The sequence below is a fragment of the Hyla sarda genome, chromosome 2, assembly GCF_029499605.1.
Source record: "Hyla sarda isolate aHylSar1 chromosome 2, aHylSar1.hap1, whole genome shotgun sequence".
NCBI classification, from domain to species: Eukaryota; Metazoa; Chordata; class Amphibia; order Anura; family Hylidae; genus Hyla; species Hyla sarda.
Genome location: NC_079190.1, coordinates 69,470,266 through 69,484,539, shown reverse-complemented (window position 1 = coordinate 69,484,539; position 14,274 = coordinate 69,470,266). Strand labels below are relative to the sequence as shown.

Here is a 14,274-nt window from a genome sequence, read left to right as displayed (position 1 = left end):
GCGTTATTATATGGTCACAAAGTGCGGGGGCCCCGAGATTTAGTTAGGAAAGAATGGGAAGGGGGGCTACATGCCCCTGAGACTTCTGTGGTGGAGTATGCTCTGAGATTCAGGGACAGGATGCAGGCATTGACTGGGCTGGCACATGACAACCTCACAGTAGCACAGTCCAGGCAGAAGTACTGGTATGATCACAATGCAAGGGACCGGGTCTATGAAGTGGGACAGAAGGTAATGGTTCTGAACCCCATCAGGCAGAATAAGTTGCAGGCTGCCTGGGAGGGTCCCTTCCCCATTCTGCAGCGCCTAGAACCCACCACATATGTAGTTGCCCTTGATGAGAAAGGTCAGAGGCAGAGACAGTACCACATTAATATGGCATACTATGACCCTGAGAAGGTGGTACTCAGTGTATGTAGTGCACCAGAGGAAGGGCTGGGTAGTGATCCCCTACTAGACCTAGTGGAGGAAGCTAAGAGCCAGGGATCCCTTCAGGATGTGGAGATCAATCCACAGCTCTCAGATGAAAGGAGGAGGCAGTTTAATCAGGTACTATGCCCCTTCAGTGCCATCTTTGCCTGGGAATGCAGGGCCTGTGGTGTCAAGAAAAGAAATAGACGGTTAATGGAGACAGATCTATCAGCCTGGCAGGCAAGATCTCCCTGTCCCCATCTTAAGGGGGAGGTGTCAGGCACAAGGCCTGATTATTAAAATCCTGTATGTGTATTATAATTGTAACTGTGTGATGTATTATCCAAGACATGGGTGAGAGGTCATTCAGACTGTGTTTTGTGTATTGCATTTTATTGGGGGGTCTGGCTGTTTGTTTACATCTCCTTTTGAAGTCATGCACTCTTGTCCCATCATATAATCAAACAGATAAGGGGCCAGGAAGAGAGAATACCTCCTGGTGGGATCAGAGGGGAGGGGGAATGGAGTCTCCCTTCCAAAAAGGCAGATATATAATATTAAACAATGCTAGACTAAAAGGTGGTTGTTAAAAGCTGGGCCACAAGCTGACAAGACCATCCTAAGAACAGCTCTCTCATTGACTGCTATATCATCATGCTGTAAGAACTTCATCTTTTGTTTTCTGAACTTGCCTTGCAAAACTTTTATACATTTTTGTAACTGTATGTCATTTGTTTCTGTATTTTTATGCACAGCACTGTGATTTTATCAGATTAAATGTTTAATTAATCAGCTCTGGTCTTTGATCTCTAAATATATGAGCTCACCTTTCTGAAGGAAGCTCTGGTAAAACACGTTTATCTAAGGGTTAATTTGGTGACTTGCTAGGACTTGTAGTGGATACCCAGAGGTCTGGCGGCTTTAACCCTTGCACCATCACACTCTCTCCAGCGACTTAGCTGGACCGATAGGATGTGATCGTGACACCGCCGTAAGTTAAAAAAAATACTGTGATACACAAATTTGGTCATACCGCCCAGCCCTACCTGCAAAACGGGGCCAGAATGGTAATGCAACCATATTACAGAGTTATATAACTTCAGTTTTTATAACATTATACAAAGGGTTGATGAATGCTGCAAATGTCCTCTAACCTCTGCCGCAGTAATAGCAGCACTAATACGTCTATTTTCTAAAGAAAACCTGAATATGATGCTGAGCGCGTGCCCTCAACTTCTTTGATCGACCATGGAGAGGCCTGTTCTCAGTAGAACCTGTTATGTGAAACCTCTTTATGATCTTGCCCACCATACTGCAGCTCAGTTCCAGGGTCTTGGCAGCCTTCATATAGCCTAGGCCAGGGGTAGGCATCCTTTTGGTAGTGCTGTGCCCAAATTTTTGGGGAATTCGCTTGGTGTGCCGGAGATGTGGGTGTGGCTTCCTGTGGGTGGGGTTTGTGGGGTGTGGCTTGTCACAGGGTGGGTTTTTTCAGAATTGACCCTATAATATTGTTCTCGCTGTAAGGACCTTACAGTGAGAACAACCATTTTAACTCAGACCTGTATAATTGAAACCACAGATTCAGACTCCACCATAATACAGACCCCATAATCACCACCCACCATAATACAGACCTCAGAATCACCACCCACCATAAAACAGTCCCCAGAATCAGTCCCCACCATAATACAGACCCCCCCTTTCCTAATATAGACCCCAGGATCAGACCCCAATCATGTTGCGCAGTAATATACATACAGTTACATTAACTGACTCACAATTCACGTCTTTTACAGTCGACTTCGTCCTCTTTCATTGTGTTCTCTTTCTGACTCAGACCACCATGACGACTTCTTCCAGCCAAAACCTATCACTGCAGCATCTGCAGGACAAACATCTTAGTTTCTGCATTTTTCCAGTACTCTCCACACCTCAAGTATGAAGTGCAGAATTCGGTGGAGTTTATTCCATTCCAAACAGTGTTACAGAGCAGGCTACATTTCAGCGACCTGTCTTCGCCTTTGTCAAGCATGAGAGGCGATGAAATGTAGCCTGCTCTGTAACACTGTTTGAAATGGAAGAAACTGCACTGAATTCTGCACTTTATACTTTGGTGAGCTATGATTTTCCTTGGATATAGGTAGATAGGTAGCTATGCAGGTAGGTTAGTAGATATGGAGATAAGTTCATAGATAGGTAGCAAGGTAGGTAAATGGGTAGCTATGTATGTATGTAGGTAGGTAACTGGGTAGAGAAGTAGGTGGGTATGTAGCCAGAAAATTAATAAGGTAGGTAGCCAGGTAGGGAAGTAGCCAGGCAGGTAATTGTGTAGGTAGCCTGGTAGTGAAGTAGGTAGTGCTCCTTCGCATCCAAATCATCACTCCCCTCCCTGTCACCTGCTCCCCCCCCCCTTTCACCTGCACCCCCTTCCCCACCTCTCTCTCTCCCATTCTACTTCCTTTCTTCTTTCCTCCCACTTCCCTTCATAATTCCTATCTTATCTTATCCCGATTCTCTTAAAACCCCTTAAGGACCCATGACGTACCGATACGTCATGAGTCCGCTCCGGATCTATAACGCAGGGCCATGGCGTTGCCCCGCATCATAGCGGGTCGGGCCCGGCCTCTAACAATGGCTGGGACCCGTGGCTAATAGCATGCGGCATTGATCGCGGTTAACCCTTTAGACGCGGCGTTCAAAGTTGAACATCGCGTCGAAAGTGAAAGCATGCCGGTTAGCTCAGGGAGCTGTTCGGGATAGCCGCGGCGAAATCGCGGCATCCCGAACAGCTTACAGGACAGCTGGAGGGCCCCTACCTGCCTCCTCGCTGTCCAATCGACGAATGACTGCTCAGTGCCTGAGATCCAGGCATGAGCAGTCAAGCGGCAGAATCATCGATCACTGGTTTCCTATGAGAAACAATTGATCAATGTAAAAGATCAGTGTGTGCTGTGTTATAGGTCCCTATGGGAGCTATAACACTGCAAAAAAAAAAGTAAATAAAGATCATTTAACCCCTTCCCTATTAAAAGTTTGAATCACCCCCCTTTTCCCATAAAAAAAACACAGTAAAAATGAAAATATATATACTATCGCCGCGTGCGGAAATGTCCGAATGATAAAAATATATAGTTAAACCGCACGGTCAATGGCGTACGCGCAAAAAAGTTCCAAAGACCAAAATAGTGCATTTTTGGTCACTTTTTATATAATGAAAAAATGAATAAAAAGCGATCAATAAGTCCTATCAATGCAAAAACTTCACCGCTAAAAACTTCAGATCACGGCACAAAAAATGAGCCCTCATACTGCCCCATATGCGGAAAAATAAAAAAGTTATAGGGGCCAGAAGATGACAATTTTAAATGTAGAAACAGAAGCCCCCAAAAGTTAAAAAATTGATTTTTTTTTTCAATTTTGTCTCTCAATGATTTTTTTTTCCATTTCGCTGTAGATTTTTGGGCAAAATGACTGACAATTACAAAGTAGAATTGGTGGCGCAAAAAATAAGCCATCATATGGATTTTTAGGTGCAAAATTGAAAGAGTTATGATTTTTTAAAGGCAAGGAGGAAAAAACGAAAATGCAAAAACGGAAAAACCCTTATTTGTTTCACCCCCCGCCTTGCCTCTTTATTTCTTTAATTCACAACCTCCCTACTTCCTTTCCTTTATCTATCCCTCTCTTCTCACCTCCTTCCTCTTCCTTTCTTTCCTCCTGTTCTTCATACAGCCTCCTTCCATCTTTCCATTATCTCTCCTTCCATCATTCACATCCTCACTCCCTTTCTCTATTCTTTCATTTACATCCATTCTGTGCCCTTTCTTCGCTTCTTCCACCTTTCTAGCTGCTTCCATCCTTCCTTCTTCCTTTCCGTCCCCACTTTCTTCTCCTTTCCTTTATTCTTTCCTCCATCCTTCATTTATCTTTTTTCCTCCATCCGTCACTCCTTTCCTCCCTGCCCATCTCTCTTCTTTCATACCTTCCTTGCTGTCACTCTTGTGCCCCTTTCTTCTAACATTTGTCCAGGTATTTAGTTCTATAAACCAAGCACATTGTCTATTCTAGTCACAGGGCCTCCTATAAACTCTGCACACATTCATCTTCTGGGGTGTTTATATGTTCGGACATCCTTCCTGGCAGCTCGCTGTATTCATTACCCTACAAATAAAAGCTTTATTTCTTTGTAGATGACTGTCAAGAACTACAACACCTATCAGGAATTGATCTGATGACTCATTGTGCCTCCCATCACCTGCACCTCCCCTGATGAGGGTGATAAAAAAAAAAAAAAAAAAAACTTTTACTCACCTATATCGCAGGCAGGGATCTCCTCGGCAGCACAAGCTAGCTGTTTTCTTCTCCCGCTACAGTGCAGGCGCCGATGAGTGACTTCATCGGCACCTGCACTGCGTGGGGGCAGAGTTCACTGGTCCCCTCTCAGTGAAGCCATAGGTCCTGCGGCTCACAGAGAGGAGGCTTTGGCTGTGTGTGCACACAGCTTAATGCGGCGCTCGTTTGCCTGGGGATCCGGGACTCAAAAGCACCCGGTATGCCATGAGTGTGCCGACCCCTGGCCTAGGCCATCATTATGCAGAACAACAATGAAACAGTACTTTGCCATGAGGAGCCATGTTGAACTGTCAATGGCCAGTATTAGAGGTCGTAGAAGCGAAAACACCAAATTTAAGACTCCTGCCCACCATTCACACCTGAGACCTTGTAACACTTATGAGTCACATGACACCGGGGAGGGAAAATAGCTAATTGGGCCCAATTTGGACATTTCCACTTAGGGGGTGTACTCCCTTCTGTTGCCAAGGTTTAGACATTAAAGGGGTACTCCGGTGAAATTTTTTTTTTCCCCAAATCAACTGGTGCCAGAAACAGATTTGTATATTACTTCTATTAAAAAATCTTAAAGGGAATGTGTTACCAAATGTTGTTTTGAAATTTGTTTTTTGTTTTTTAGGTTAAATATATTTTTAAAATATTTTTGGAAATATATTAAAAAATGTTTACTTGTTTACAAAATATGAAAATTTTTTAAATGACTTGTCATATTTCCCACCGTATACCAGCAGAGGGAGCTGACATAAAGGAATCTGGTGAAAGCAAGGACCCTGCTGCAAAACTGGCCTCACCCCTCTGTACCTTCCTCTTGTGCCTGTATGCAAAAGGAAAGGGGGTAGGGGGTCTTGCAGTTTTTTCATTTCAAGAGTGGTAGCACAGACTACCAAAAGTCTTTTGAGCTTTGGCTGTCGCTGCCAGAAGTCTCTTACCTACATTTCTGCAGTCGCAGCTATGCTTAAAATTTTCAAATATATATATATATATATATAATATATTTTTACAACTTTTTCCCCCTAAATGTACTAACAAAATAGTTTTTTTTGTGTGTATGCAGAGGACTACTTCATTGATCCGCATTTTATTTTGTTAAATTATAATAAAATGGTTAACGAGGGCTTGTGGAGGAGTGGTATTTAGAATAAAAATTTTGAAAACGCGTGTTTTTTTAATTTACTTGACAGGCTTAGTAGAGTCCATTACCTAGCCAGGGCTTAGTATTAGCCCCCAAAACAGCTAGCGCTATCCCCCAATTATTACCCCCATACCCACCACCACAGGGGTGCCAGGAAGAGCCGGTACCAACAGGCCCAGAGCATCAAAAAATGGCGTTCCTGGGCCTAGACAATAACAGGCTGCCGTTGTTTAGGCTGGGGAGGGCCATTAACTATGGTCCTCACCCACTCTGGTAACGTCAGGCTGTTGCTGCTTGGTTGGTATCTGACCGAGAATGAAAATAAGGGTAAACCCACACGATTTTTGCATAATCAAATATTTTTTTAAAGTGTGTGGTTCCCCGTAATTTTATTCTCAGCCAGATACCAACCAAGCAGCAACAGCCTGACATTACCAGGGTGGGCGAGGACCATTGTTACTGGCCCTCCCCAGCCTAAATAACGCCAGCCTGTAACCGCCTAGGCTCAGGAGCGCCATTTTTGATGCTCCGGGCATGTTGGTATGGCTCTTCCCGGTACCCCTGTGGTGGTGGGTACTGGGGTAGTAATTGGGGTTTAGTGCTAGCTGTTTTTGTGGCTAATGCTAAGCCCTGGCTTAGTGATGAATTCATTCTATAAGACAGCTTCCATTACTAAGCCTGTAAAGTGAATTAAAAAAAAAAAGTTTTAAAAACTTTTATTCCAAAAACGACTCCCCCCCCCCCCCCCCACACAAGCCCTCGTTAACCATTTTATTATTTGTAAACAAAAAACGCTGGTCATCGTCGTAGTTCACAGAATCTGAAGTAGTCCTCTGAATACACAGATCTGAAATAAGAAAAAAAAAAACACTGAAAATTGGTTAGTACAGAATGCCCATAAAGCAGGGTTTCCAAACAAGGAGCCTCCAGCTGTTGCTAAACTATACCCCCATTATTGGGAATGATGGCAGTTGTAATTTTTCAAGAGTGAGCCTCCAGTTTTGCAACAGCTGGAGTCTCGATGTTCCTAAACTACAACTCCCACCTTGGGAGTTATAGTTTAGCAACAGCTGGAGGCACCCTGTTTCTAAACTAAAACTCCCAGACAGCTAAAAGCTGTCTGGGCATGCTTGGAGTTTTAGTTTTGGAACATCCTGGTTGGGAAGCACTGCTTCACACAGTGTCACTCCACAGGTCCCAGCATGCCCAGACAGCTAAATGCTATCTGTGCATGCTGGGAGTTGTAGTTTTGTAACATCCTGTGTGGTACACTGGTAGGCAGGGGAGACACTGTGAAGCAGTCTTTCCTAACCAGGATGTTGCAAGATTACAAGTCGCAGCATACCTAGAGAGTCGTAGCTTTGCATCATCTGGAACAACCCTGGTTTCCCACGGTAGGTATAGGCAGCAGAGTTCCCCACAGTAGGTATAGGCAGCAGAGTTCCCCCATGGTAGGTATATGCAGCAGAGTCCCCCCCCCCCCCACCAGTAGGTATGGGCAGCAGAGTCCCCCCCCCCCACAGTAGGTATGGGCAGCAGAGTCCCCCCCCCCCCCACAGTAGGTATGGGCAGCAGAGTCCCCCCCCCCCACAGTAGGTATGGGCAGCAGAGTCCCCCCCCCCACAGTAGGTATGGGCAGCAGAGTCCCCCCCCCCACAGTAGGTATGGGCAGCAGAGTCCCCCCCCCCCCACAGTAGGTATGGGCAGCAGAGTTCCCCCCCCCCCCACAGTACAGTAGGTATGGGCAGCAGAGTCCCCCCCCCCCACAGTAGGTATGGGCAGCAGAGTCCACCCCCCCATAGTAGGTATGGGCAGCAGAGTTCCCCCTCCCACAGTAGGTATGGGCAGCAGAGTTCCCCCCTCCCACAGTAGGTATGGGCAGCAGAGTTCCCCCTCCCACAGTAGGTATGGGCAGCAGAGTTCCCCCCTCCCACAGTAGGTATGGGCAGCAGAGTTCCCCCTCCCACGGTAGGTATGGGCAGCAGAGTTCCCCCTCCCACGGTAGGTATGGGCAGCAGAGTTCCCCCTCCCACGATAGGATAACGGCAGCAGAGGTCCCCCTCCCACGGTAGGATAACTGCAGCAGAGTTCCCCCTCCCACGGTAGGATAACGGCAGCAGAGTTCCCCCTCCCACGGTAGGATAACGGCAGCAGAGTTCCCCCCTCCCACGGTAGGATAACGGCAGCAGAGTTCCCCCTCCCACGGTAGGATAACGGCAGCAGAGTTCCCCCTCCCACGGTAGGATAACGGCAGCAGAGTTCCCCCTCCCACGGTAGGATAACGGCAGCAGAGTTCCCCCTCCCACGGTAGGATAACGGCAGCAGAGTTCCCCCTCCCACGGTAGGATAACGGCAGCAGAGTTCCCCCTCCCACGGTAGGATAACGGCAGCAGAGTTCCCCCTCCCACGGTAGGATAACGGCAGCAGAGTTCCCCCTCCCACGGTAGGATAACGGCAGCAGAGTTCCCCCTCCCACGGTAGGATAACGGCAGCAGAGTTCCCCCTCCCACGGTAGGATAACGGCAGCAGAGTTCCCCCTCCCACGGTAGGATAACGGCAGCAGAGTTCCCCCTCCCACGGTAGGATAACGGCAGCAGAGGTCCCCCTCCCACGGTAGGATAACGGCAGCAGAGGTCCCCCTCCCACGGTAGGATAACGGCAGCAGAGTTCCCCCACCCACGGTAGGATAACGGCAGCAGAGTTCCCCCCTCCCACGGTAGGATAACGGCAGCAGAGTTCCCCCTCCCACGGTAGGATAACGGCAGCAGAGTTCCCCCTCCCACGGTAGGATAACGGCAGCAGAGTTCCCCCTCCCACGGTAGGATAACGGCAGCAGAGTTCCCCCTCCCACGGTAGGATAACGGCAGCAGAGGTCCCCCTCCCACGGTAGGATAACGGCAGCAGTGGGTCCCCCTCCCACGGTAGGATAACGGCAGCAGAGGTCCCCCTCCCACGGTAGGATAACGGCAGCAGAGGTCCCCCTCCCACGGTAGGATAACGGCAGCAGAGGTCCCCCTCCCACGGTAGGATAACGGCAGCAGAGGTCCCCCTCCCACGGTAGGATAACGGCAGCAGAGGTCCCCCCTCCCACGGTAGGATAACGGCAGCAGAGGTCCCCCTCCCACGGTAGGATAACGGCAGCAGAGGTCCCCCTCCCACGGTAGGATAACGGCAGCAGAGGTCCCCCTCCCACGGTAGGATAACGGCAGCAGAGGTCCCCCTCCCACGGTAGGATAACGGCAGCAGAGGTCCCCCTCCCACGGTAGGATAACGGCAGCAGAGGTCCCCCTCCCACGGTAGGATAACGGCAGCAGAGGTCCCCCTCCCACGGTAGGATAACGGCAGCAGAGGTCCCCCTCCCACGGTAGGATAACGGCAGCAGAGGTCCCCCTCCCACGGTAGGATAACGGCAGCAGAGGTCCCCCTCCCACGGTAGGATAACGGCAGCAGAGGTCCCCCTCCCACGGTAGGATAACGGCAGCAGAGGTCCCCCTCCCACGGTAGGATAACGGCAGCAGAGGTCCCCCTCCCACGGTAGGATAACGGCAGCAGAGGTCCCCCTCCCACGGTAGGATAACGGCAGCAGAGGTCCCCCTCCCACGGTAGGATAACGGCAGCAGAGGTCCCCCTCCCACGGTAGGATAACGGCAGCAGAGGTCCCCCTCCCACGGTAGGATAACGGCAGCAGAGGTCCCCCTCCCACGGTAGGATAACGGCAGCAGAGGTCCCCCTCCCACGGTAGGATAACGGCAGCAGAGGTCCCCCTCCCACGGTAGGATAACGGCAGCAGAGGTCCCCCTCCCACGGTAGGATAACGGCAGCAGAGGTCCCCCTCCCACGGTAGGATAACGGCAGCAGAGGTCCCCCTCCCACGGTAGGATAACGGCAGCAGAGGTCCCCCTCCCACGGTAGGATAACGGCAGCAGAGGTCCCCCTCCCACGGTAGGATAACGGCAGCAGAGGTCCCCCTCCCACGGTAGGATAACGGCAGCAGAGGTCCACCTCACGGTAGGTATAGGCAGCAGAGTCCCCCCCCCCCACCCCCCCCCCCCCCCACCCCACAGTAGAGGGTGTCTGGGCATGCTAGGAGATCTAGTTTTGCAACATCTTTAGACACCCTGGTTGGGAAATACTTTTCCAGATAGTATTCTCCCTCCACACCAATGTTTCCCAACTAGAGTGTCTCCAGCTGTTGCAAAACTATAACTCCCAGCATGCCACTGCAGCAAAAGGTATACTGGGGGTTGTAGTGCCCCACTCCTCCCCTTTCCCCTCAAGTCTGGGCCATACAATCCACTGTTGCTCTGTTGTCACTGTCTGGCCGGCCGGTGTAATGAGAGCGGCGCACAGTGTTTCGTCACCAGCGGGCGTCGCTATTATTACACAGCTGGCCAGACATTAATAGATAACGACAGGCATCCGGAGGAACAGGGGCCTAGGGTGGGGGAGAGGAGCACGGTGGCCATAGGTGGTCACCGGACTGTCGGCTCCCCGCATCTTTCAGCTGTTGGCTGGCGACAACCCGGTAACAACAGGAGCCAGCTGGGGAGGGTGACATAGGTCCGGAAGCAGCTGACAACACAGCGGCTGCTTTGGGACTTCTATTACATGGCGCTGGCAGCATCTTGTGTCGAACATGGGCTGTGTTCTGCGCATGACTTACATGTGCAGAACACAGAATTTTCACTGATAATGTTCCTCTATGAGACGGGCTTTGTCTTTAGGGGTCTATGGCCAGTGAGTGCCGTAGAGCGTCTGTGAAGGTGTTATTAAGTGACGTCATCACAGATTCTCTAAGTAATGGCAGCCCCCAGTGAAAACAATATAATTGAATAAAATGTAAACTACAATACAATTGCATTACATACACATATTGGCCCTTATTTACTAAGAGTGTTGTGTAGGTTTCCTTGTGGGTTTTAATTCCCTACAGTTTATTTTCCACAGTATTCACTAAGGTTTCCCTACATTTTCCACTTTCCCTACATTTTGCTTTATTTATTTTTTTTTTTTTACACATGCTCTGATCTGTGTGGGTTTTCCTCAGCTCAATTCCACCACATTTTTTGTGGAAACCTTAGTGAATATGTTGGGTTTTTGTGAAAATGTCGTGAATATGCCTCTTTTCGGTGACCACGCCCCCTTTTCCCTATGGCCATGTCCTTTTTTTATTTTATTTTTTAGGATTTTCTTAGCAAAATGGAGAGTTACTCAGGGTATTTTCAATTCTGGTGCAAATTCTGGCGCACATTCTGGCGCAGACAGAATTTCTGGCGCAATCTGGCACACAACTCCACAAACCATGTCGGGTTTGCAATAGTAAAATGAGTGTCATTAACTTAACTAATTTTATATAATTTTATTCATAAATAAATAAAAAAAAGTGATAAATTCTCTTTATTCCTTCCAGTACTTATTAGCTGCTGTATGCTCCACAGGAAGTTGAGTAGTTATTTTCTGTCTGACCACAGTGCTCTCTGCTGACACCTCTGTCCACGTCAGGAACTGTCCAGAGCAGGAGAGGTTTGCTATGGGGATTTGCTCCTACTCTGGACAGTTCCTGACATGGACAGAGGTGTCAGCAGAGAACACTGGGGTCAGACGGGAAAGAACTACACAACTTCCTCTGTAGCATACAGCAGCTAAGTACTGGAAGGGTTAAGATTTTTTAATAGAAGTAATTTACAAATCTGTTTAATTTTCTGGAGCCAGTTGATATGAAAATTTTTTTTCCACCGCAGTACCCATTTAATGGCTGTGTGTTGTGTTATTTTTCAGGAGACACAACATTAAAGACTGTTATACAGACTGTGCACTCGCTACTTTACATTGTCGCAGAGGGTAATTACTTCAGTGTTGTTGCATTAAAAGATATAGTAAAATATTTACAAAAATGTGCGAGTTGGACTTCTAACCCCCCTCCCTGTCCGGTGCTCAGAGCTGCTCACAGGCACGGATTATTTGTCTTTTTAAAGTGTACGTTCACATCTATCGTAACTGCATTTTCTAAAGTTTACATTTAAAATTTTATTGTGCACTTTCAGTAACCATCAACAGTACATGGAGAAAAGTAAGTGAACTTCTGTGTTTAATGACTTCAGTAAGGGCTTCTGGCAAAATGTTTCAGTTAAGGAGATTAGATTGTTAGTTCTGCATGTGTTCTGCCCATTATATAAAGGCACACAAAGCCTGGGTACTGACAGATCTTTCTTTTCAAGGACAATTGGTCAGTGTCAGCAATGTGTTGTTGCAAACAGCTTTTCAGAAAACATCATGTTATAGATGTTCTAGAGATGCATGATGCTAGAAAAGTCTACAAAGACATTGCCGATGATGGCTGTAAACCAATCCTTGTTCAGGCTGGGTTCACACGGTATTTTGGTCAGTATTCCATGAGTGGAACCGACACAAAGAAAAAGTACAATTGAAAGATTTGCACTTTTTTCTATGCTTTAGACTTACCTCTGGTGTTGGCTAAAATACTGAACAAAATGCTTTGTGTGAATGAAGACACATTGGCTTTAGGACTGATGTGCAACACCAAAAGTCACAGAAGTCTACACCTGCTTGGAGCTGGTGTAGTTTTATATGCCACGTGCAACAGGCACCACAAAGCTCCTGGATTTACTAAGAGGCATGCGCAAACTGAAAATGGGTGAAGCTTTACATAGGTGCTGCATATGGTAAATGTTCCCCATTGTCTGCAAATGGGAGAAAACTCTGGAGTGTTTCTATTCTCCCAAGGTGCCGACAGCCTGTTAAAACCAGTGCTAGAGCACAATGAGTTATCCTGAAAGATGTGACAAAGAGCCCAAGGGTGACAGCCAAAGACCTACAGAAGATTCTACAAACCACAAATCCTGTGTGCATATGTCTTTAACAAAAATGGTGTTCATAGAAGCCCACCACAAAGGAATCCTGTGCTGTCCCCCCAAAAAATCCCATTGCGGCCCATATTAAAACCATCGGCATGAGGAGCTTATTAGCACAAATGCTTCGTTTGGTTAAAAAAAAAAAAAAAAAAGAACACTATCCACACAGGATAGTGGATAAGTTTCTGATCAAGGTGGGTTCAACCACTGGGACCCCCAGGATCTCCTTCATGGGACCCTGGCTCTCAGAGTGGAGCGTTCCTTTAATTATCTATGCTGTGTACAACACACATTCTTTTCATAGAGCCAAATCCCATTCAGCAGATCGCGGGCGGTCCGAGCTGTGGAACCTCTCCGCAATCAGACACTACCCACCAATCTGCTGGTTATCCCCTATCCTATGTACAGGGGATAACTTTATGAAATGAGAAAACCCTTTTAACCTTATCAAGATGCTGTGACATGACCTGAACAGAATTGTGCATGCAGTGCTCTCAAAAATATTCATGAACTGAAACACACATGTAGGGAGGAGTGGTCCAAAATTCCGCTCAAATGTGCAAATCTTTTTTGCAAGTACATTAAACCTTTGGAGGTTTGCTGTTATGTTATTAAATTTAAGGGTTCACTTTTTCTTCCTGCTTTGTGGATGTTTACTCAATGTGCTCAATAAAAGACATGAAGGGCACACATATTTTTATGTTATTAGCTTAGTTAGATTGTAACTTTGATAACAATCAGACCACATTTTATCAGTAGTCAGTGCAAAAATATGGTTAATTCTAAGGGGTTCAATTACTTTTTTCATGTGACTTAGTCCAAGATAAGAAAAATTCTGCTTTCTGTTCTTTTGAAAAAACATCACCACTCCTGTCCACAGATTGTCTGGTGAATGGGACTGAGCTGTAGGACTACACACAGCCTGTGTACAGAAGTGGTGCTGTTATTGCTAAAAAAGATCAGCATTTTCTACTAATATACATCTTCTTTAAGTTCCATTATGCTATGTTTGTCCTATAGAGGAGACTGTAAACAAACATTGTAAGAACTTTTTTATTATTTTAATTTCCAGTTTTCATATGAATAAACAGATGCTTTTGTGTGGTTTATGGTTTTACATTAATCTCCCTTTTTCTTGTAGGGAGAAGCCAGTGAGCAAGGAATTAGCTGATGCAGCAACAGCTGTGGCGTCGACTTATCCATCCCAGGAAAAACAAGTTGAGTCTGAACTTCTTAGACAGTTGCGCTTGCACAAGAAAATGGCTGAAGAAATTCGAAGGAAAGGAAATGATGATATCAGGTTAGGAATTAATGTATTTTATCTATGTATATAATGTACTGTCATATGGACTTCATTCAATGAGGCTGGTATATGCAGAATTGTTTGGTAAGGTAGTAACACTGGAGAACTAGTGACAGGGTCAAACAGCTCCCCAAAAGTCATCCTCATGGATCCTGTATTGGAGAAGAAAAAAGTTTTTTTTTTAGCGGGGTCAACTGAAGTGG

The 14,274-nt window shown here is 46.9% G+C and overlaps 1 protein-coding gene across 1 annotated transcript in view; it reads left to right on the top strand.

The window, feature by feature from the left end:
• MRPS31 (mitochondrial ribosomal protein S31) overlaps window positions 1-14,274 on the top strand; it is a 112,177-nt gene that overhangs the window by 8,384 nt on the left and 89,519 nt on the right. The window contains exon 3 of the mRNA XM_056561994.1: window positions 13,910-14,068. Within this exon, the coding sequence (XP_056417969.1) occupies window positions 13,910-14,068 (159 nt within the window). The remainder of the gene's footprint in view (window positions 1-13,909; window positions 14,069-14,274) is intronic.